Source organism: Cricetulus griseus, chromosome 3 (genome assembly GCF_003668045.3).
Source record: "Cricetulus griseus strain 17A/GY chromosome 3, alternate assembly CriGri-PICRH-1.0, whole genome shotgun sequence".
In the NCBI taxonomy this organism is placed as follows: domain Eukaryota; kingdom Metazoa; phylum Chordata; class Mammalia; order Rodentia; family Cricetidae; genus Cricetulus; species Cricetulus griseus.
The window spans coordinates 229264510-229289261 of NC_048596.1; the positions used below are offsets into that span (position 1 = coordinate 229264510).

A 24752-nucleotide genomic window follows, 5' to 3' on the forward strand; every position below is an offset into this window, starting at 1 on the left:
TTAATGAAATCAAACCCTTGGGCTCTGGAAAAGGAGCTGATTCTCTTAACATCTGAGCCATCTTTTCAGCCCTCTTTTAAATTTCTCAGTAAACACTTTTTTTGACTCCTACTTGAAAGATATTAATTCTAGATTGAAAAGCATATAGAAAAGTTATTAATCAGCACAACCATTTCTTTATTTCAGCCTTACCTTGTATATAATGCACATTGTATGGCCACAATACATTAAAAATTACCACATATTTTAGTCTCATATGTTCTGCTTTAGTGAAAACCCATATATTCTAGGAATAATGGAAGAAAAGAACATGTCTCATCAATACTTTAAATCACTCTCCCATTCCAAAACTCATAGTAATTTGATTATTTTTAATTTAGTATTTTATGAATGTTGAATGATGTTACAAACTATAAAATATTGATATGCATTTTAACATCTTATTTTTAGTTACATAAAAACCAGGTACTGGAGAGATGACTCAGTGATTAAGGGTGGCTGCTGTGAAGTCATGGGACCAGAGGTATATACCCGAATTCATATAACAAGCTAGGTTTCCCATGACTGCTGGTAACAACAAGCCCCAAGTTATCAGACACTCTTCTGGCACACCCAGCACATATCCATAAATATTTCAAAATTACCTAGCAAACGAAGGCTGTAGTAATATCTAGGTCCCCTTGCTTGTTGGAAAATAATACCCAGTAGCTGCCAATGGTTTATCAACCACTAAGCACTCTTCTGTATTGTCCCTTTTGTGCCTTTCAGGATTGCACTTGTGACAACGACAATGGAAAAATACAGGAAAAATTTTCAAAAAAGACTAACATTTTCTGTTGTAATTATTGATTAAGTTTACTTGCTGAGTATCTAAATTTTTTAAATGTTTAATTGTGGCTTCATAATGTTCAAAGGACAATACGTGTCTGAGGTGTTATAATTATTCAAATAATCTATTCTCAAATATATGTGACATTAAAGAGAAACTTACAGAAAATAAACACTTTATCAATATATAGTACTTTGTTTGAAATTCATCTTTCATATGAAAATGAGTGGCTTCCCTTCTTACATGTGAGATAATGCTTTAAATTTACTGCTGCTTCTTTTATGTTGGCTGTTCATTAGAGAGTCAACTGCAGTATTTACACATCAGGCATACAGTAGTATTGTTTAACTATCAGCCAGATACTAGCGCTAGTTAATCATTACCATGGAGTTGAAATTGTTAAACATTCGCCAGAAAATAGGAATGGTTAACCAGCAGAGAGGAAGTGCCACTAGTTAGCCATTACACAGCAAGTTGATACAGGATGTTTACCGACTTCTGCTTTAGGGCACCAGAAGATTCAGGACTCGCTTAGACAGAGGAGTGACAGGCAATGAATTCCAAACAGCAGTTGGTCAGACTAAACGATGGTCAATTCATTCCGGCTCTGGGTTTTGGCACCTATAAACCCATTGAGGTAAGAATGCATGATTCTTTGTATTTCCAGGCTAGAGCTATTCCATGTACAAGAAGACAGATAGTCAGGCTTGCCCTGAACCAGGGTTTGATTGAGTCCCCACATGTTTATTATTCTGGTTAAACAGAGCTTACAGCAGCTGCAATTGGTGGCTGTGGGCAGGAGACCAAGCTGATTCCTTAGATAGGCTGAGTCAAGACTGTGTCAGAATAGGGTCTTTATTCATTCTAGTACTTGTCTGGGGAAAGATCTTGTCCTGGTGAGCCAGCAGAGAGGCACACTTAATGGAGAACAAACATTTTCTTTGAGGGTGGGTGTTAATGTTGTATAGGATGGAGTTACAGGACACATGTCTCAGTGACATTGGGATACTTACTATAACTCAATCAGGGACTTCAGGGATAGGGAGAAAGTTTGTTTATGTTCCCTGTTTATTCTTGCTGTAGGTTCTGGAGTTTGAGCTCGGCAGAAAGTGGCTGTGTCTTTTATTTTGGTTTTGCTTTTCTGACCCAGGCCTGCCTTCAGTTTACTACTCTAGTTTGGGGCCTGTCAGCTCTACAAGTGAACTTGGCATGAATCTTCAGACTGTGAGCTCTCGGCTCAAGGGACATGTCTATGACCTAACAATTCTTAGCAATATGTTTTTTCTATGTCTATTGTTCTCAGCTTGATAGAAAAAAAGAAAGTCATCAAATTGTCTATCAGCTTTCTTGAGAGTAGTGTGAGAGGGAACTTCTCTGTTTATGTCTACAATTTATGACACCATTTTTCCTTTCAAGAAGGCAAGATACAGGGAAATCAGCATGGTAACTCAGGGTGTCTCCTTGTAGATTAATGCACAAACTAATATCTGAGGACTACTCCAATTTTGTTTTGGTGTAGCCTTCAGCATCACACAGTGAATGCTGCACCAGGGCTAAGAAAGGTCTCCCATGTACAAATTCTCAACTGTGGGAAAATTACTGGGATTTATCATCCTGAGTGTCCTGAATGACAGGGGGAAAGAGGTCCTAGAAATGCTAAGTGTAAATCAGTGGTCTTCATTAATGCATGTTTAGTGCATTCTGGTCCTCAGAACTGAAAACATCAAGGTGTACTGTTTCTGAACATGGAGGGACTATCTTATTTTCTATACCTCCTGAGACTTCTTAATTCTGTGACAAAGGGGCACTTCACCTAACTTCAAATTTGTTTGTGCATTTCCTTCCTGTTAGATTATGCTTAAATTCATAGAGATATCTGGAGATATACACAGGATTTCCTACTTTTGCAAAGTGGCACAAAAAACAGGAACAGGTCAAAGCTACTTCTAAAGCCTCAGGGTTGGTGAATCACGGAGTAGCTTTGTGAATCACAGAGTAGTTTGTCTGGAACTCAGTGATTCTGCTAGGTTGGCATTTCTGTGAGCTTCAGGCATCACCCTGACTTTGCTCCCCCAAGCACTGGGTTTACACCTGTATGTCACCATGTCACACTCAGCTTTACCTGAGGGCTGATGGTCTCAACTAAGAGTCTAAGTGTTGTTTTTTCAAATGCTTCATTGATTGAGACATCTCCCAAGCCTACACCATAAATCCTTTAATAAAAGAACTGTCAACTGTCGTATCATTATTCAAATCTCACAGTCAAGGCAGTAATTTTAGATTTAATTCCAGTCTTACTTATCCTTTTTAAACAAATTAGTTTTGATTGAATGGGCTGACTTGATGTATGTAATTTATTTTTAATGAGGATATATTCCTAGGGTAGATTATCTTTTCCTGCCAATATTTTTGTTTCTTATCAAAGTGATTGGATATACAGAAAGACTAACATAGGACATTCTTCTCTGTTTAAGTCCCTATATTAACTTGGCCTTGCTTGGTATTTGAGATCTTTGCTTTCTCATCTTTTTGTGACAGTGTCTTAGCTGGGGTCATGGAGGAGTCTTTATGTAATTGTGCCTTGTCCCAAGCAGACTTCCTTGTGTTCAATTTGTTAGTAACCCCACTACATAAATTGAGTGTGACTTTTAAGCAAGCAGTTGAACCCAGGGTGAGCTTGGCAATCATCAGTGCCAGTAAGCAAGCAGGATTGCATAGATATAAAGAGGTTCTTGAATCTGAAAATCTTTCTGTTAATTAGGAAAGACCCCGAGAAAGTGGATTTTGGCTCATTGCCTCAAACATTGAGTCTGTGGAAATACTTAGCTTTCTGTGAGATCTACAGTATTTCTGGAGAATTCACTGTGTTTTTTTTTTTATAATTTTTAGAATAGAAAGTAGGGATGAAGGATCAGGGGACTAGGATGTTGCCCAACAAGTGGTCTGAGGATGACTTTGAGAAAGAAAATTCTTTCTAGTCTAGTAAACTCCTATCTAGGCTCACTCTGAGCTAACTCTCAGAACATGCATCTCTAAATACCTCTTTTTGTTGTTCCTCTAGGTTCCCAAGAGTAAGTCAGTGGAGGCTGCAAATCTCGCTATAGGTATTGGGTACCGCCATATTGATACTGCTTATGCATATCAAATAGAAGAGGAGATAGGACAAGCCATTCAAAGCAAGATTAATGCTGGTGTTATAAAGAGAGAAGACATGTTCATCACTACAAAGGTATAGTTTTATAGTATGCAAGTGAAAATTATTTAAATATGATATAGGTAAGTGAAAATTATAATACTAGACCAGAAATCAGTTAAGGTGTCAGTTGCATAAATGGGTAAGAGGAAGTAATGGTAGGTTATAATATCTATGAAAAATAATTCAGTTATTAGACATAATTAGTAGTATTTCATTTCTTGAGTAATTTCCTTTCATTGTTCAATAAATGAACTACCTATAACAAAAATATACGTAACTGAGTTTACATTGTCAATTAAGAGTAAATCCCAGGTTAAAGGAAATGATTATAACTTTTCTTCAAGTGTAAAGATTGTTTCAGTAATAGGATAAATAAGTATGCATGTTTGGGCAATCTATTAATTGATTACAACTTCTATTCTTCAACATTTGTAGCTTTGGTGTACTTGCTTTCGGCCAGAGCTTGTCCGGCCTGGTTTGGAAAAGTCACTGAAAAAGCTTCAACTGGAATATGTTGATCTTTACCTTATGCATTACCCAGTGCCAATGAAGGTATGTGAATTGTATTGCCAAATGTATGTATTTCATGGGGGCATGGATATCATTTTTATGGATGATTGAGACAAGTTTCCATTATAATTTCATACTATGTTAATTTGTGTTTTAAACTTCTTAGTGGGTTCAATGAAGAGTTTACTGCAGTATGAAATGAAGTGACCAAGAAATGGTCAGAATCACAGATAAGATGTCACTTCCAGTAAAACATATATTTACATGTCTTTTACATTTATTTGTATTACTAGATGTGTGCTTGGGCCTTGTCTCTGTTTTCTATCTTGGTGGCAAATGTGGCCCCAGGATAGTTTCAGTTTCAAGGTCATTGACACTTTATGGCTTCTCTGCATCCTTTCTTATCACAATTAATCTTGCACACAGTCCTGATTGGCCATCCTTGGTTCACATGCCTGTCCTTGTGCCCACATGTATTCATATATTTTATTTATCCTGGGAGAGGATTGGTATAAATTCTCGCTGGGGTTAAGGATATGCAATGACTGTACTTCCCAGTAAATATGAAACATTTTCTTTTTTCCAAACTAAAGAGTAGAAAAAAAGAATACAAGTCAGCTTGGAGGTCTCATTTTGTTGTTTGAAAATATTATTTAAGTACATGATATATATATATATATATATATATATATATATATATATATATGTGTGTGTGTGTGTGTGTGTGTGTGTGTGTGTGTGTGTGTGTGTTTGTATGTAACAACAACTAAAGAAAGAGAGCCATGAATTTGAGAGACAGCAAGGGCATACATGTGGGTTTGAGGAAGGAAAGGGGGAGAAAGGAAATGATGTAATTACAGTATAATTTTGAAAATAAAATTGTTATAGAAAGAAAATATTTTTCATTGTCATGAACTTTTATTTATCATAAATAAACATTTTCACACCTTGGTATGTCAGAATACAAAGCATTCCTAGAAGAATACGGCTATATAAAAAGGCATGAGGGCCACTTGTGCTTCCCCAAATCTCTAGGTGGCCAAACAGCAAATAAATAACAATGGATTATAATACACAGTAGAATTAAATAAGTGAAGAAAAACTTGGTTCTTTCCAATTGAATTCCATGTGACAAATATACAAAATATAATGAAAATATCTGAAGTATACAAGTTTCTAAATAACTTCTCATATTAATGCAATACAAAGAAAAGTACAGTAAAGTTGTTATTAAAACATCTGCAAGTTAACAACTTAATCAAGTGAATAAATCTGACATCCCCAGTATTAGAGCAATTCATATCAAGGACTACTTGGATAGGATTCCCTGAAGATAAAATAGCATTTGGTACACTGCTAAACCTTTATAACTACTATGAACACACCCCTACCCCCCACACACATACACACAGAGAGAGAGAGAGAGAGAGAAAGAGAGAGACAGACAGACAGACAGACACACACACACACACACACACACACACACACACACACACACACACATCTGTATTCTTCAAAAATGTCAAGATCACCAAAGACAATAGACAAAGGAACTGTTTTGTGCTAGAGAAAATTAAAACCAGGTAACTAAATGCAATGGGATCCCACCCTTGATACTGAATAAGCTAAGTACATTTTTAAGTCAATAGGACATCACAATGAAGTAATCTTCATAATTACAACAAAAGACAGTATTGCAACAATTAGCACAATTTAAGCCTGACTTCAGATCAGATAACCTTTTTTGACTGTTATTTTTCCTTGTTTTGATCATTGTACTGAAAATATATTTAAAAATGTCCCTGCTCCTAGAAGGTATGTTGAAATAATACTTCTTCAAATTTATAATGTGAAATCTACTAGAGAAAAGAGAAGCAGAAGTATCACGAGGATTTAGCCATATGAGATGCTAGGTAAAAAATCAACATGTATGCAAATAATAGAAAATATCCATATATGCAGCATTTGGGGAGAGAATGTATCACTTTTTAAGTGCATGGGGGAATTTTATTAAGTTTACAGTATATCACGACAAAAGAAAATCTCAATACATGTTTTTAAAAGTGAAATATGATTATGTCCTATTATTGCACACTCCTTCATCCATCCATTCCCATAAAAACACATTGCTCTTTCAAAATCATGGCTTCTTTTCATATACATACATACATATATACATATATATGAGCATACATATATACATATATGTATATTTATACACATATATATATATATATATATTATAAATACAACCTACTCAGCACATATAATTTTACTTGCATGCTTGCAATATGCACATAGTTAATGTAAGAAAAAAAGAACACTAAGTTCTTTTATCTACAAATAATTTTTACTACTCTTCGTAAGTAGCACTTGGTAATCACAGTATATAGGATGATGATTCAATCTCTTTATGGCTACTTACTGTCTTATTTCCAAGATATTCTTTAAAATTTAAGATATTTTTAGTGTGTATGGATGTTTTCTTTGTGTGTATGCTTGTGCATTAGTGTGTATGGAGCTCAGAAGAGGGGAGTGAGCCCCATGGGACTTAGTTCCAAATAGTTGTGACCACCATGGAGGTGCTGGGACATGAACCCAGGTCTTCTGAAAGAGAAACCAGGGTTTAATCACTAAGCTCTCTCTCCAGCTCCTCCAGTATATTCTTAAAAGCATTACTATAAATGAGGCACATGTTTTGTGAGATTTAATTAACAAACACTTCTGTTTCAGTCAGGAGATAATGATTTTCCAGAGGATGAACAAGGGAAATTGCTGTTGGACACAGTGGATTTCTGTGCCACGTGGGAGGTGAGTGCTTTTCAAAAGGACAATAAAGCACGCAGAGAGAGGGAGAATCATCTCATTTCCCTTGGATAGAGAAATTTATTTACATGCATACATATTTGCTGGAGTAGAAGGGAAAATATGCATTGCTAAAATGTAAGGGAAAGAAAATGAAGAAGTACTCAGGATAATAGGATTAAGTGTTATTTTGACATCTTATGAAGTAGCATCCTCAAATTTCTATTGATGTCATGGAAATTCCTCTTTGGCTAGCATCTTATTCTTCATTATCACCATTATCATGATGTCTTCATATTTAAGTCCAATGATCATCTGGGCAATATACCCCTCCCCACCTTTTACAGTGTCTGTGATTGACCTTAGGGCACTGATCCATATGTCTAGCTCTAGACAGTTTTCCTTGTAACTGCTTCATCTTCCCTTTATATTGATGTAGTCAATTGCTAGTATGACCCCTCATAACCCCTTTCTCTTCACCAGGCATTGGAGAAGTGTAAGGATGCAGGATTGGTCAAGTCTATTGGGGTGTCCAACTTTAACCACAGGCAGTTAGAGAGAATTCTGAACAAACCAGGACTTAAGTACAAACCTGTCTGCAATCAGGTAAGATTTCTCCCTCCCTTCCCATCTCTCATGCTTTTCCTCACTCTGTACTACTGACACTTGTTTATTTGTCCTGTGCCCAAGTGATTTTCATTTTGTGGAAAAGAAGATTCTGAGAGCAACATCACTATTTCAAAAGACATGGGAGAATTTTCATTTAACCATGGACTATTAAAGTATTGGTGATAATGGAGGTATACTTTAGTACCCCACTGCTGGTGAATGTATAATTTTAAAGTTAGTCCAGCAGGCAGAATTTGAGGGCAGGGCAAAGTGATCTTCTCCCTGAACTGAGACTAATGGGTAGGCATGGTATATTTTGTTGAAAGATTTTGAGTTCAAATAAAAAAAAATCAGTTGGTGTTCAGGACTTATGTGGATGTTAGATGTTTCTCACCATCTTATTATGGTCCTTCCTCACAAGTTTAGTTATCTCAGCAGCTGGCATCTTTAAACACTGAACTGCCTTGAGGACCTCTAGTTATTATTTTGGCCCCCAAACTTACCCAGTCAAAATGTTATTAGCAGAATCCCCAAAAAGCAGTTCTTTTATTCTTCAGGAAAAATTGCAACAGTTTGATCATTTAAGTTCAATTGTGATAGTGCATATAATTGTCTTAGTCTATGGGTTTTTAAGCATTTTCATTTGTTATAATATGAGCATTAGATATAACTTGATATCTTTCTATTATATTCTTTCACAGGTTGAATGCCATCTTTATTTAAACCAGAGTAAGCTGCTGGAGTACTGCAAATCAAAAGACATTGTTCTGGTTGCTTATGGTGCTCTGGGAACCCAAAGATATAAAGAATGGTAATAAGATGAAGAGTATACCTGAAGTAAGACTGTCAATTAGTATCCTAACCCTCAGTTCTCAGGGAGAGGGGGATCTTTCTTTAGAAGAACCTGTGAAGGCCAAAGTCTTTGGTTCTGTAGTCCTGGTGTATTTGTTCTTTTTTTCATGTTCCTCCAAAAATACTCAGACAAGAGTAACCCCAGGGAGAAAGAACTGGTCATAGTTCATAGTTCTAGGGTATAGACCATAATGGCAGTCAAGTCAGGGTGTCAGGGACTTGAAGCAGGTCATCCCTTCACATTCAGTCAAGAAGCAGAGAATGACAAATGAACACTTATTCTTTGACCATTTTCTCCATTTATACAGTCCAGGATCCTCTGTCGGGGGAATGGTTCATCACTTGGCTCATTGTCCAGGTGATTCTAGACTTTGTCCATTTGACAACTACCCATAACCATCATGCCCAGTCTAGAATGTGCCCTGCAATGTGTTTTTAAGCACCATAGCAAAACCAAACCTTTCCCTAAGGATCTCATTTCTACTTTGCTAGGGTGGACCAGAACTCTCCAGTTCTCTTGAATGACCCAGTTCTTTGTGATGTGGCCAAAAAGAATAAGCGAAGCCCCGCCCTGATTGCACTTCGATACCTGGTTCAGCGTGGGGTCATTCCCCTGGCCCAGAGTTTCAAAGAAAATGAGATGAAAGAGAATTTGCAGGTGATGAGCTGTGAAGATAGTATCTTTCGTATACATGCTTCCTTCAAACCTCTGAATTGAAATCAAGCCTGTATTTCTAGCATTTTCTATGCATGCCCACATTCAGGTGCATTGAGAAATGTTTTGTATGTGAAACAAACAGCAGCATGACTTAATAGATTTATTGTTGGAGCCTATGCAGAATTTGCTTTGTGTTGTCAGTCAAATACTACATACCTCTTTTCCATGGCTCTCTGTTGTATTTTCTGAAATAAGGAATTTGGAATGAGTAACTTTTGTTCTAGAAATTTCTATGGTTTACTTTTTATTCATTGAATGGTCAGCTATTCTAATACTGATATATTAAATTTCAAGTAATTATACTTTATTTTAGTAGAAAATGTTTAGTTACCAAAGAATCCGCTCTTAAGTAGAAGTTTAATATAAATATTATTATTTACCTTAGTGTTCTTTAATTTAAAAATTTGCTTTATTTTAGCCTGAACACAGTGAAAATCATCTATGCTGGGTTGCTTCACATATCTTTGAGGAACCATTGTGCATATATTCAGGACAAAGAGGCCTGTCAAGCACAGTAGAGTGATTGAACTATTTCTCCATTCCATATAGGTTTCATACAACTGACAATTTCCCAGGTTTTACCTCTGCACTTAGTCCTACACCAAGACAGTGAGAAGCTTTAATGACTTGCACAGGCTTGACATATCATTGCTTCTGTGACATTCATGTATCTAGTGCAAGTTACACAGCAGTCAATATTCAAAGGGTAGGAAGTAGCCATTGTCTCAGTGGGTGGACGTATAAAAACATTTCAACAGTGCTCAGATCTAGAAGTGTGGATTGGTTCCCCAAAACCAGGGGAAGCCTTAGTGACAGCTCTTGCTCCCACTAGTGGGAGTCCCAAAAATAGAACAAACTACATAACTGTGACACATATATAGAGGGACTTGTTTGTTCCCAAGCAGGCTCACTGGTTGTCAGTCCAGACTCTGTGAGCTTCTATGAGCCCCAGGATAGCTGTTTTTGTGGGTTCCCTTATGATGCCCTTGACCAGGCCCCCTGGTTCATACAATCCGTCTGCCTTTCATTATGCAGGATACCATGACTCGGCCCAGTGCTTAGCTGTGGGTCCCTGCATCTTTTTCCACCAGCTACTGAATAAAGGCTCTTTGATGACAATTGGGGTAGACACCAAACCATGAGTATAGCAGAATTTCATTAGGCATCATTTCCTTGCCTTTTTTCTCCTCAATCATGTTTGGTTCTACCCTAGTTCTCTGGGCCCTCCAACCTCTGTGTCCTGGCTCTCCAGGTAGTGTCAGGGGTGGCTCAATCTTGTGGTATGGGTCTGAGGCAGGCCAGTCTTTGGTAGGTCACTGCCACAATGCCCATGACAGTCTTACAGCCCACTCCATGAACTTCCCATAGGCAGGACTGATTGTAGGTCAAAGGTTGTATGTCTGGGCTGGCTTCCCAATCCTTCTACTAGACATCTGCCGTAGTGCAGTAGATGGCCAGTTCAGGCTAAGAATCTGCCATTGCTAGGAGGCTTTGCTGGGGTCATCCTTGTAGATTCCTAGGAGCTTCTCTTGTACCAGTTTTCTGCCTTATCTGAAATTTCCCCCCTTCCCATCATGTCTTTTAATAGTCTCCCCCTTCATCCACCCCTAACCAGATCCCATATGTTCCCATTTTCTCCTACCCCAGTCTACCCAATCTCTTCTATTTCTCCTTTTCCTGGAGATCCATAGCTCCCTCCTTGGATTCTATTTGTTACCTAGTCTTGTATGTCTGTGGATTGTAGCATGACTATCCTTTCTTTTCTTTACTTATAAGTGAATATGTTGCTTTGCCCAGTCTTAAGACAATGGAAGGAGCTTATTTTTATCTCAACTTGGTATGCCATGTTTTGTAGTCACCAATAGGAGGCCTGCCCATTTCTAAACAGAAACAGATGATGAGTGAATTTAGAAATACACATAGGGGAGAGGGGAAGATGGCAGGAGAGAGGGTAGGGGAACTGCAGTTTGGATGTAAAATAATGTTTACATTTAATTCTAAAACATGATAGTAAATCTTAGCAGCAATTGAACCAAAGTTTCTTCTGATACTTAAGCCTGGCAGACAACTACAACTGCCTCGATGTTGTAACCATGTACTGCTGGTGTTCCTAAAAATGCTGCTGGAGAAGGAGCACAAACTCAGTTTTGTGATAAATACCTTTGGACATGTGCAATGTGATATGATATTTATGGTCATTTGAAATTGACATATATATATATATGTCATATATATGACATACATATATATGAATGATCATTTGAAAATGATTCACACACACATACACACAAACACAAATGAACACTGGTGGTTTAAGGTGATAAGTATAACAGAGCAATAATTTAAAAATCTAGGTAGTCAAAAAAGAGATGTTCTATTTTCTCAAATAAAAAGAAGTGCAGATTATCAGTTTCCTACATAATGTCAATAGTAATCGTTATGCAAATTCAGAAGTTTGATGAATTGCCTTCTCCCAATTTTGCTTAATTTTCCACTTTTCATTACTTTATAAATAAATGGCTCTTACTTCAGTCTTCATATTTTTACTGTGACTGAGCATCATGTCTTTTTACTATTCAGGCTTTCGAGTCTCCTTCACTATTTTACCAGGGCTTTGTATTATTTCCTCCTAAACTGTTCTCTAAAATACAGTTCTTATAAGTTGTAAAATATGAATCAGAAAGATATGTGTAATTTTAAATGACTGATTAATGGTGGTTACCTTTATGAGTTATTTCCTCTGTTCATTTTTTTTGTTTACTGTTTCCCACTATCCTAATTAATTGTCTTACTAGATTTATCACTTGTTAAGCTGTTGACAAATTTCCTCATCCTTCTTCCCTTAATATTTCTTTGTCTCCATATTTTATGGCACAAAAGGACTTACCCCTGCATGTGCTTTAAGATGGGAAAAATCATGAAAATCATGTTGATGTTTAAATCAGAAGATCCTCTATAAAGCAAGCACTTCTCTCCTATATGAACATGATAGAAGTAGAATTTGGACAAATCTTGATTTACATAAAATTGAAAAGAGCAATTGTTTGCATTTATTTATTTACTGATGGATAGCAAAATCTCACACCCCATGCAACTCACTGTTTGTGTGATATATTTCAAATTTTGTTCTAGATTTCTTGGAAATTATATCTGTGATGCCATAGTCTTTGGGTGATGTTAACTGTTTTTGTTTTTCTCAAGCTGCATTTGTGATTTCCTGTTGTCTGTGACATTGTGCAATTTTAGTGTATCTCAAGAGCAGATTTCTCCCATTTTTATTTGATATTTATTAACCATGAATATTTTAGTAAACAACGTTCATGATTTCTGGGAGCACACATACTACTCAATTGTCTTTGAGACATAAAATCTGCTTCATTCAAATGCTAAAACCTTTGTGTTTTCCTGAAAGGTTTTTGAATTCCAGTTGTCTCCCGAGGATATGAAAACCCTAGATGGCATGAATAAAAATTTCCGATATCTTCCAGCTAATTTGTAAGTAATGCTGAAAAACACCTCACTTCAATTTGTTCCAGGTCCATGTCTCTTCCTCCCATCTTCCATCCATGAAAGTTCAGAAATCAAATGCCCTACTTGTCTGTAGCAAGTTTCCCATGGATATAGTTAATCTAACATTTGTTTCTGAGTTTTTGAAAATATGGATGTGTCATTGCAAAACATAGAGGTTTTAAAAACTGGGCTCAAAACTAAGAAAAGATCCTTCAGGAATAAGCACTCTTGCTTAGGACAATTAATAGCCACACAACAATTTTTAGTTTCCCTTCATGTTCTATGGTTACAAAAGTTGATATTGCAAATAGGTTATGAATTACAAGCAAAGACTGTATATATATACATATATATATGAGCATATTCATCTACCTGTCATCTATCATCATCTATCAATCTATATATTCTACTTGTTAGAATTTTACTTCTCAAAAGAAATAAATATGATAGTGTTTGAAGGATGATTAGAAAATCTATAATGCTATGTAAATTTGGTATATACATTATTTTTAGTAAGACTTTTATTAGTGTATTGCAGAATGAAGGTAAAATTGGGATACTTCAGTGAGTAAATCCTTTTTGTAAATAATGAATAATTTTTGTCACACTTCAACAATTAATGATTTATAGTGATAAATTATTTATGATTTATTAAAGCTTTCCTGGGGATTCAAAAAGCAAAGTCAGACATAAGCTCTAGAGGGAAAGAGGTGGTGGCACACACAGTTAATCAATCCCAGGACTCAGGAGATAAGGGCAGATGAATCTCTGATAGTTCAAAGTCACCCAGGGATACATTAGAGTGAATCAGTCTAAAAGATAATCAGTCCTCACACCTTTAATCCCAGGACACATAAGAGGTATTTAAGACAGCAACAGGGTCTCAGAGCTGGCATTCTTTCTCCAGCTACATTGAGGATAGGAAGACATTGAAGTCTCAGAATTCTCTAGCCACAGTGAGGAGGGAAGAGGAGTCTGAGATTACAGTCTGAGTTTTGGTGGAGTCAGGATCAGCTTTCAGTTTGAGGTAGAGGTGAGAGCTAGTGGTGTGCTGCTTTGATTTAATGATATTCAGCTTGAAGCTTAAACCCAAATATCAGTCTCTATGTTTTACAATGGTTTTTATCACTGCATATTTGGGATAGTTATTTATAGATAGAAGTCTACAAATTATATAGTTAGCTCCTTGGACATGGAACCCCATCTTCTTAATGTCATTCTGTCCCTAACTGAATCTAGTAAATTATGTTGTACATAAGGGAATTGAGTGAAAATTAGCAAATTACTAATACTTAAATGGAAGTAGGGAGCATAAATGATATATAAGAAATATTGAGATATTTCTTAATGTCTTAATCAATGTGTAGAGTTACCTTGAACTAAGATGACATGCTTTTTTCCTTTCATTGGAAACTGAAGTTGGGAAGGATTTTTTACTCTTCTTTCTTTGATTGATGCATAGATGAAGCTAAGGGAGATGAATATTTATAAATACTGGTCTTTGTGTATTCTGTTCTGGTATAAGTGACATAGTTGGAAAATAATGTATAAATAATATTTTAAAACATTTCATATAAATGTTTGTAAATGTCTATAAGAATATCACCTTCTGCAACTGTTAACTCTCACCTCCATGGTGACTTCCTAGATGTCATATCTTTACATTGCAGGTGTGAATCATACAGTGCATGTTTGTTTTATTTTTATTTTAGTTTGGCTGACCACCCTGAATATCCATTTTCTGAGGAATATTAACATGAGGACTTAGTCATGACTGCCTGAAGTCACTGTGTGGTGTTGGTCATGTGACTCAGATGCTGTTTGATGGATGTCCCATTTCCAGTCAACCCAGGTTGCTTAGCATCTCTGATATTCAGCTGAAGCTCCAGATAATGACTTTGAAGAAAAGAGATTTAAGTTTCATGATGCTTTGAAATAAATATTACTTTTTTCTCCTCAAAATATGCTTTATTTTTTAATGAGTCATTATGACACAAAACTAGTTTTGGTTGAAGTCTGTGGGTGGTGTTTGTAGATGATGATTTCCCTTTTATAAATGTCTCAGACTTGGGGTAGGTGGTGTTTCTAGACCAGAGAATATCTGTTAGTAGCTGTTTATGTGTCAGTAGTGCTTTATCTATGAGTCTAGAAGAGAACACCATACACAGTCTCCAAGGTGAGATACACATGGGAATGTTGACTACAGTTCCCAGGCTCTCAATAGCTGCTTAGTTTTAGATTCTTGGAACTAGAGAGTGAGGCATTCCTGTGATAGGTTAGGCTGAAGAGGTAACATGAGAATCAGCTTAGTAGGACCATTTAAAGTCAGAATGGGGCACTTCAGGAGGAGGGAGTTGATCACAGCTCTAACTAGAAATGATGCCAAGGTTGTATTTTTTCAATTATTTTGTCTTTTTTCTTAAAATAATTACATCTTACAGAAAATCTGCTTTTTACAGATTTAATCCAATGACACATCAGAGTGTTATTCCTATCATTAATTTGTAAAATAAATAAACAGAACCAATATTAATTTTCATACATTAAGAGAAACTTATAAAAATTGAATTTTGACATGATTTTTTATTTAAAACAATCATTTCTCATTTTACTTACCAATCTGAGTTCTACTCTCTGCCCTCCCCCACCTCTGCAAACTTCCCTCCACCCCATCACAACCACTCCTTAGATAGGTAAAGGCTTCCCACGAGTAGTCAAGGAAGTCTGGCATATCTCTTTGAAAAAGAACAAGGTCCTTCCCTCCAAAAAAAAAAAAAAAACTGCACAAGTTATCCCTTCAAAGAGAGAATGGGCTCCAAAAATACTGATCAAGTACCAGGGATAAATTCTGGTCCCACTGCTGTTAGCCTCAAAGCCACACAAGTGTTACAAACTTTCAGAGGGCCCTGTTTGGTTCCATGCAGGTTCCCTCGTTGTCAGTCAAAAGTCATTGAGCTCCCATACATCAGATCAGCTATCTTTGTATGTATCTCCAAAATGGTCTTGACCCCTTTACTCATAATACTGATCCTCCCTCTCTTCAATGGACTCTGGGAGATTGGTCCAGTGCTTAACTTTGGATCTCCTCATCTGCCTCCATCAATTGCTGGATGAAGGTTCTATGATGCAAATTCAGGGAGTTACCAATGTGATTACAGGGAAAGGTCAGTTCAGGGACCCTCTCCACTAATTCTTAGGGTCTTAGCTGGGGTCATCTTTGTGGAGTCCCAGGAATCTCCATAGTTCTAGGTATCTCACTAGCCCCATAATGACTCCCTCAATCAAGATATCTCTTTCCTTGTTCTCTCTCTCTGTCCTTCCCCCAACTCCACCATCCAACTCCCTCACCTTTTCCTATGCCCTCCCCATCTTCCTCCACTTCTGCCTTCCATTCTCCCCCCATTATGCTTTTCCAATTTTCTCAGGAGATTTTGTCTATTTCTCTTTCCCAAGGAGGTCTTTGTATGTATATCTTAGGGTTCTCCTTGTTACCTAGCTTCTCTGGGGTCATCGCCTATAGGCTGAGTATCCTTTGCTTTAAGTGAGTACATACTGTGTTTGTATTTCTGGATTGGAGTTACTTCACTCAGGCTTTTTTTTTAGTTCCATCCCTTTGATTGCAAATTGCATGATGTGATTGCTTTTTACTGCTGAGTACTACATTGTGTAAATGTACCACATTTTCTTTACCCATTTTTCAGTTGAGGGGCATGTAGGTTGTTTCTAGGTTGTGGCTATTACAGATAAACAGAGTTGAGCTAATGCCTTGTGGTATGAGAGTGCATCTGATGGGTATATACCCAAGTGAGGTATTGCTGGATGTTGAAGTAGATAGATTCCCAATTTTCTGAGAAACAACCATGCTGATTTTCACAGTGGTTATACAAGTTTGCACTCCTACCTGCAATGAATGATTGTTCCCCTTACTCTGCATCCTCCCCAGCATGAGCTATCTTTGGCGTTTTTTTTATCTTAATCATTCTGACTGGTGTAAGATGGTATCTCAGAGTTGTTTTGATTTGCATTTCCCTGATGGATATATAAAGAACTCAAGAAACTAAACACTAAAATACCAAATAATCCAATTAAAAATGGGGTAGAGATCTAAACAGAAAATTCTCAACAGAAGTGTCACAAATGGCTGAAAGACACTTAAGGAATTGCTCAACATCCTTAGCCTTCAGGGAAAGAATTGTGATTCTTATCATATTGATGAATTCAATTTATAAATCCCTGAAAATTTAGTGTGTAAAGATACTAACACAATATTGGACTGAGAGGCTTCAAGTTTTTCCGATGCAAACATCAGAAAAAAATGTAACACAGACTAACTGACATGTAGGCTCTGGTAACAAGTTAGCTCTCTACAGAAACCAAGTAAAGACACAACTATTAGTAACAAAGAGACATTCAAAATAGGTACTTTTCCTGTGATTTATGTCCCACAGTTGGAATAACTGCCTGCCTGGTACCATGTGTACTTCCATGTAGATGATGTAAATAGTTACCATTTATTTTTTTTCAAAGAAATTTTAGCAATTGATTCTATTGGTCCCAAAATATCAAAGATGTACTTAACATTTCAGGACAATGTTCTCAATAATTTTCTCCATTCTCACATACAGTCTAACCTCATAAATAGTAGTTGACATTATATAGAAAGTCTAGGTTTATGGTGCTTTCTTTAGAAATTTTACAATTTATTTCTATGTACCATAGAAAATAAATTTTATTTTTTTTTACATTTGAAAAAGTGATGACCAATAGCTTTTTACCAATGTTTTAAAAGTTGATCAATGTTTATTACTTTAGGAGAGAATTGAGTAATTTTTAATATACCATTAACTTTTCCATATAAATTTTTATTATTGCTCAATATATTTTAAAAATTATTTTTATTGTGTGTGTATGTGTGTTTTTCTGCATATGTGTCTATTTACCACATGCATGTCTGGTGCTTGAGGAGGTCAGAAGAGACTATTAGTCACTTAGAACTGGAATTACAGGTGGTATGAGCCATCATGTGGGTGCTAGGAATCAAACTTAAGTCCTCTGGAAAAGAAGCAATTGCTCTTAACTCCTGAACCATCTCTCCAGGCCCTGTTGCTCAATATTTGAGTCTTCATTTAAATTCACAAAGGTTTATAATCTCATTATTGATTCACAAATTTTTGGAAAGTCTAGGTTTGTTTGGATGTCTGCAAAGTGCAATGGGAGATGGGTGTGTCATGGAGAAATTTGTTACCTTCACTTGCTGTTGTTAGGATATCTCTAGGTTATAAATTTACATCATATTGGCTGAAGTATGACAGAAATATTTACCTACATAAGAAGTCTGGCGAGAGAACAAGCTCTGGAACTTGTCACTTGAGCATCCTTATCGTCTTCCATCTGTACTAACACTTCTCCCATGTGTTGACATCATGTTCAGGCTGGGTGAACGAAGCTACAGTAACTTGAGATTTTATGGAGCCACAGTACAAAATCCAACAGGAGAAAATCCACCTTTTAAAATCATCTCTTACAAAATAAAATTGGATAGTACCCTAGTATGGTCATCTCTCATGTACCATTGGCTAGGAATGAATCACAATGTCTTTTGCACAAGGATCATGTAAAGAAGCCAGTAAAATTAACAAAAAACATCTGAAACAATTACTCTGGAGAAAAAAAAGACATGGTTGCTACAGTCATAGGGAAACAGGTAATGATTTTATTGAAAGAGGGTTTCTCATCTTACCTAGACTTATAACTGTTTGGCAAGTTTTGAACACTTGTGGTACCTTCTTTACCACAGTCCAAATGCATAAGTATGCATAGACAGGGACTCAGCTTTAAATAAATGGGTCTATGCAAGTAACAACAGAACTTTTGTTATAGACACATTGCCACCAAAGTTTCATGCAAAAAAGACTAATAGTTGAAACCAAAGGCTGTACATATCAGCAAAATTTTCAGAATAACAAATGATAAAGAGAAGATAGAGCCTCCTCATCTTTTCCTGAGTTCATGACTTAGCCTAGTTAGAACACTTAAGACTTGTATGGGAACTCATCAGTTTGAGTCCATGGAACCCAATTCTATTTCAATTTTTCTTTTTTGGTTTTTCAAGACACTGTTTTTCTGTTTAGCTTTGTATATCAGGCTGGTGTTGAACTCCCAGAGATCTGTCTGCCCCTGCCTCCCGAGAGGCAGGTCCATCACTGCCTAGCCGGGACCCAATTCTAAATGAGACAAATCAATAACTTGGCAAAACACAAGAAATAGTGTTTAATGACAAAATGACCACCAAGGCCTTGGTCCTGATTTTTGAGGCACTAGCTTTATGCTTTGACATTTGCCAAAACAGTTCAATTTACAAATATTAGAATGACGATTGGTCACAACAGAATAGAGAGCTGTGCTCACATCTTATCTTAATTTATGGGTGGCATTTTATGTATATAATATAGTGATGGCCATGTACCCAGGAATAATTACTGTCCTATTAGTTCTAAGACATTAAAATATCATCACTATATTAAATACATAAAAATTCACCCATAAATGTAGTTTAGATACGACAAAGTTTTAGGCACAAAAAGAAGGCCTAAAATTTTATCATATAAGATTATGAGAATTTTCATAATTAATATAAATTCTTTATATAATAAAGATCTTTATTTATAGTTGTAACAGTTTTTATGTTGTAATCTCATTTAAATTTTGTTTAAATATGCTGCCATATTTTCACAATCCTCATGGCTGTATAAAGAGGGGGAATTTAGCATTGTAAATTGTGGACAGGGTGCAACAAGTTTGAAATTTTCTGTCCATGAAACAAAATAGTTCTTTTTCTATTTTCAGGGTATTCAAATAGTTATGTAGGTACATAATTTAAGGTCCAAGTAGATAACTGGGTACCAGGATTAAAAACAAATTATTTGAATCTCCAGAGAGATGGCCAGTTGTGACAGCATCCTGGAGTCCAACCAAAAGGTACTCAGGAAATATTAATATCCATATTTGCATTTATGAGAGCAGGATAGAGGAGTTTATTAAAGAATAGGAACATAATGAAGGAGACAGAAGGACATTGAGTTTGCCATATTGAGTAAATGCAGTTGAAATAAAGTTAAGAGTATTGTGTTTTCTGCTTGGAAAATTCCATTTTACTCAGATAGTTAAAGGCATAGCTTTATCTTTTAAAAACTTCTTTATTTTTTGAGATTATTATATAATACCAACTGCCTTTTCTTCCCTCCAAGCCCTCCCATATGCTCCTCCCTGCTCTCTTTCAAATTCATGGCATTTGAACATTAATTGTTACACACACATGCCTATATATATATATATATATATATATATATATATATATATACACAAATATTCTTCAGAGTCTATATAATGTTATTTATATATATGCTTTGGGGACTGACAATTTGGTACATCATACCAATTATAGTTCTCTTCTAGAAGACTATTTCTTCTGTCCCAGCATTCCTTAGTTGCTTGAAAAGAACCCTTCTTAGAGTTTAAAATAAAATAAAGCTCTTATAATGACTGAAAAAACACATAGGACATAAAATAATAACACTCCAAAATTTCAGAAATAATGACTGATTAAAAGTTCCAGTCTTCCAATTTTTATCACATGTATCATATAACCATGCAATAGCATGGGTAATAACATATTCCCTGCTCTTTGAAAGACATGCATTAAAATTCCAAGTCCTGAATTTAAACATTCTTTATTAATGTGAAATATATATGCTCTACTTACAATTATTTTGTTGTATTTTGACACCAACATTTCAAATCTTATACGAGTACTCTCAAATTTACAATTATGATGTGCTTTTCTCTTTTTTATTAGTTCAAATTAGGAACAAGCTTGCTTCACATGTCAATCCCTTCTCCTTCTCCCTCCCCTCATCCCTACCCCTCTTCCCCCACCCCCTGACCTAGCCCCCCCATTCCATCCACCCTCCACTCCCTAGGCAGGGTAGGGCCCTCAACAGGAGCTCTCCAAAGTCCACCACATCATCCTGGGCCGGGCCTAGGCCCTTCCCCATGTGTTCATGCCAAGAGTGCATCCCTTCACGTGGGATGGACTCTCAAACTCCCTTCTTACACCAGGGAAAAATACCAATCCACTACCAGGGGCCTTCTAGAGTTCGGAGGCCTCCTCATTGACGTCCAAGTTCAGGGGTCTGGTTCAGTCCCGTGCTGGCCTCCCAGATAGTAGTCTGGGGTCGATGTGCTCCCCCTTGTTCAGGCCAGCTGTTTCTGTGGGTTTCACCAGCCTGGTATCACCCCCTTTGATCTTCATTCTTGCCTCTCTGCAACTAAGTTCTAGAGTTCAGTTCAGTGTATATCTGTGGATGTCTGCCTCTGCTTCCATCAGCTACTGGATGAGGCCTCTAGGATGGCATAAAAGTGGTCATCAATCTCATTTTAGGGGAAGGGAGTTTAGGTTATCTTCTCCACCATTGCCTGGATTGTCAGTTCGTGTCATATGATGTGCTTTTCAATTCCTTTTCTATGAATAATCCTGAATAAGTTCACACAAAAATGAAATGGTCTTCTTTGTTTTGACTGTATTGATAGATTCTTATAGTTATATAACAGGTGAAAGTCATATGAGTCCTAAGGTTCTGTGTATCTTTGGCACAGGATTTCCAACAGTGGTTAATTATTGTACATCTAATCAGTTCATTGCTATGCTGTACCTTTTATTGCATTGTGCTCTCATTACAGTGCCATGACTAAGCATAACAATTACAAAGCAAAAATATAGTTGTCAAGGGGAAAGTTGAAAGTGTTATCTTTCCTTTCAATTTCCTATTTAGCTTCTTAAGAGTCAAAAATTGAAAAACACACAGTTATCATTCTTTTAATGTTCTCCCTGTGTGGATTTCTGGGTGCATAGTATAAAACATCTGGTTATTTCAAGGAATGTCCAATTAGGAAGAGGCTTCATGGGCTGGGTAGATGGCTCAGTAGGTAAAACACTTGATGTGTAATTATAAGATCTGAGTTCAAATCCTGGAATCCTTGTGAAGTCTGTATGCTAGCCTGGGTCTGTAATCTAGTGGGATAGGAGACAGAGATGAGAGAATGAATCCCTCCTTGCTTATGTGTGAGTTATTCTAGCATACTCCATAGTGAACAGCAAGAGTTCTGTCTCAACAAAGGTGGAAGTTAAGGAGCAAGGACTGGCTCCTGAGGTTGTCCTCTAATCTCCATGATGAGGCATGTGTACTCCCACACTTGCATACATGTTCATAAGCATATCATGCACACTCTGTCTCCACATACATAGATAGATCAAAGGTTTACAGTGACCAAAAAAGAATATGGAAAGTGGAGGCTAATTAATCCTAGCCTAAGAAATGTTAACATACTCAATAAATATATTGCATAATTTACTATGATTGAAAAATTCTAAAAATGTTTCTTTATCATGATACAGTGTTATATTTAAGAATTCTAATTCACATAAAAACAGAACAAGTTTTAGACATAATGATTTCTGTTATTTTTGTGTCTAGGGAAGGAGAAAAGAAACAGCATCTGTTTACCCAGAAGAGTAACAGGAATCCAATTCCACACATCAGTTTGTGTAACTATATGTAGGAACATTAGTGATGTTGGCATTGTAGGATCAATGGAAACTAGAGGTAGAATGAGTAGGGACTTAACTGGTTTGCTCAGTAACCTGCTTCTGGTTCCCAGTTTCTTCATGCTAGAACTAGTCCATGAACAGGAAACAAGATAAATAATCAGAGCTGGCTATACCTCAGAGTCTAATCATGTCATCAACTATTGGCTTTTCTGGGTACTGTTTCCCCTATTTCAATTTATTTTCCAGATTTGTAGAAAAAGTTAGAGCTCAGAGCTGCCTGAAGCCTGGGGACTGTGCACTGGGGATCCCATCCTGGCAGACCAGACCACCCAGAGTCTGCAAAGTCCCCAGTAATAGTCCTGATTACATCCCTGCTAAGAGGAGAGCCATCAGAGTATTGCACCTGCTTGCACCCATCAGAAGGGAACCTTGGACCTGTACCAACCAGGAGAGGAAGAGACTCCTCCTGCACCCCCTGGAAAAAGGGATGGGAAGAAGACAATACAAAAACACATTCAACAACAAAAAACAAATATGATACCACTAGAGTCTAAGGACTCTACACCAGCAAGACTTGAACATCTCAAAGTAGATGAAGCAGAAGAGAATGATCTGATAAACAACTTCATAAAAATGATAAAGAACCTCAAAGAGGTCATGAGAAAATCCCTTAAATAAATGGAACAAAAACAAACCAAAAAACAGAGGAAATCAACAACTCTCTTAAAGAAAGCAAGGGAAGTCTAGAATAAACAATAAACAGATGAAGTAAACAATTCAAACAGTTCAAGACATGAAAACTGAAATACAGATAGTACAGAAAACAGAAATTGAGGAAATGCTGGAAATAGAAAAGCATGGTAAATGATCAGGAACTACAGATGTAAACATAGTGAACAGAATAAAAGAGATGGAAGAGACACTCTCAGGTGTTGAAGACACACTAGAAGAAATAGGTTCATTGACCAAAGAAAATCTTAAGTCCAACAAATCCCTAAAACAGAATATCCAGGAAATATGGGACACTGTGAAAAGACCAAACCTAGGAATAACAGGGTATAGAAGAAGGTGAGCAAACTCACCTTAAAGGTGCAGAAAACATACTCAACAAAATCATAGAAGAAAAATTTCCCAACCTAAAAAAAGACATGCCAATAAAAGTATAAGATGCTTACAGAACACCAAATAGAGTGGATCACAAAAAAGTTACCTTTCTACATAATAATCAAAGCCCCAAACATACAGAATAAAGAAAGAATATTAAGAGCAGCTAAGAAAAAAGGGCAGGTAATATATAAAGACAAACCTATCAGAAGTACACCTGACTTCTCCATGGAAAATATGAAAGCCAAAAGGTCCTGGATAGATATTCTACCAATTCTAAGAGACCCAGACTCCTATACACAGCAAAACTTTCGGTCACTATGGATGGAGAAAACAAGAGATTCCATGACAAAACCAGATTTAAACCATACATATCCACTAATCCAGCCCTATAGAAAGTACTGGAAGGAAAACTCCAACCTAAGGAAGTTGACTACAACTAGAAAAACATAGGCAATAGATAATCCCACTTTACCAACAGCCAAAAAGGGGGGGGTGAATCCACAATAGTTTCATCACAATCAACAAATCAAAAACTAACAAGAATGAACAATTAATGGTCATTAATATCCCTCGATAATAATTATCTTAACTCACCTATGAGAAGAAATAGTCTAACAGAATGGATAGGAAGACAGAATCCATCCTTCTGCTGCATACAAGAAACACAACTCAACTTCAAAGTCAGATGGTACCTCAGAGTAAAGGGTTGTGAAAAGATTTTCCAATCAAATGAACCCAAGAAACAAACGCGGGTAGCAATCCTAAAGTATAACAAATTACACTTTAAACTAAAAATCAATCAAAAGAGACAAAGGAAGTAATTTCATATTCATTACAGGAGAAACCCATCAGGATGAAGTCTCAATTCTGAACATCTATGCCTCAAATACAAAGGCATCCACTTTTGTAAAAGAAACATTACTAAAACTCAAATCACACATAAAAGCTCACACAGTTGTAATGGGAGACTTCAACACCCCATTCTCACCACTAGACAGAACCATCAGAC

General features: G+C 36.6%; 1 protein-coding gene across 1 annotated transcript; it reads left to right on the forward strand.

Annotated features, from left to right (window-relative positions):
- Window positions 1-1382: 1382 nt before the first annotated feature.
- Window positions 1383-14910, forward strand: LOC100769523 (aldo-keto reductase family 1 member C13). The gene is made up of 9 exons (XM_027405091.2): window positions 1383-1466; window positions 3891-4058; window positions 4461-4577; window positions 7269-7346; window positions 7824-7946; window positions 8651-8760; window positions 9294-9459; window positions 12932-13014; window positions 14742-14910. The coding sequence occupies exons 1-9, from the start codon at window positions 1383-1385 to the stop codon at window positions 14782-14784; spliced, it is 972 nt and encodes a 323-aa protein (XP_027260892.1). The 3' UTR covers window positions 14785-14910.
- Window positions 14911-24752: the final 9842 nt, after the last annotated feature.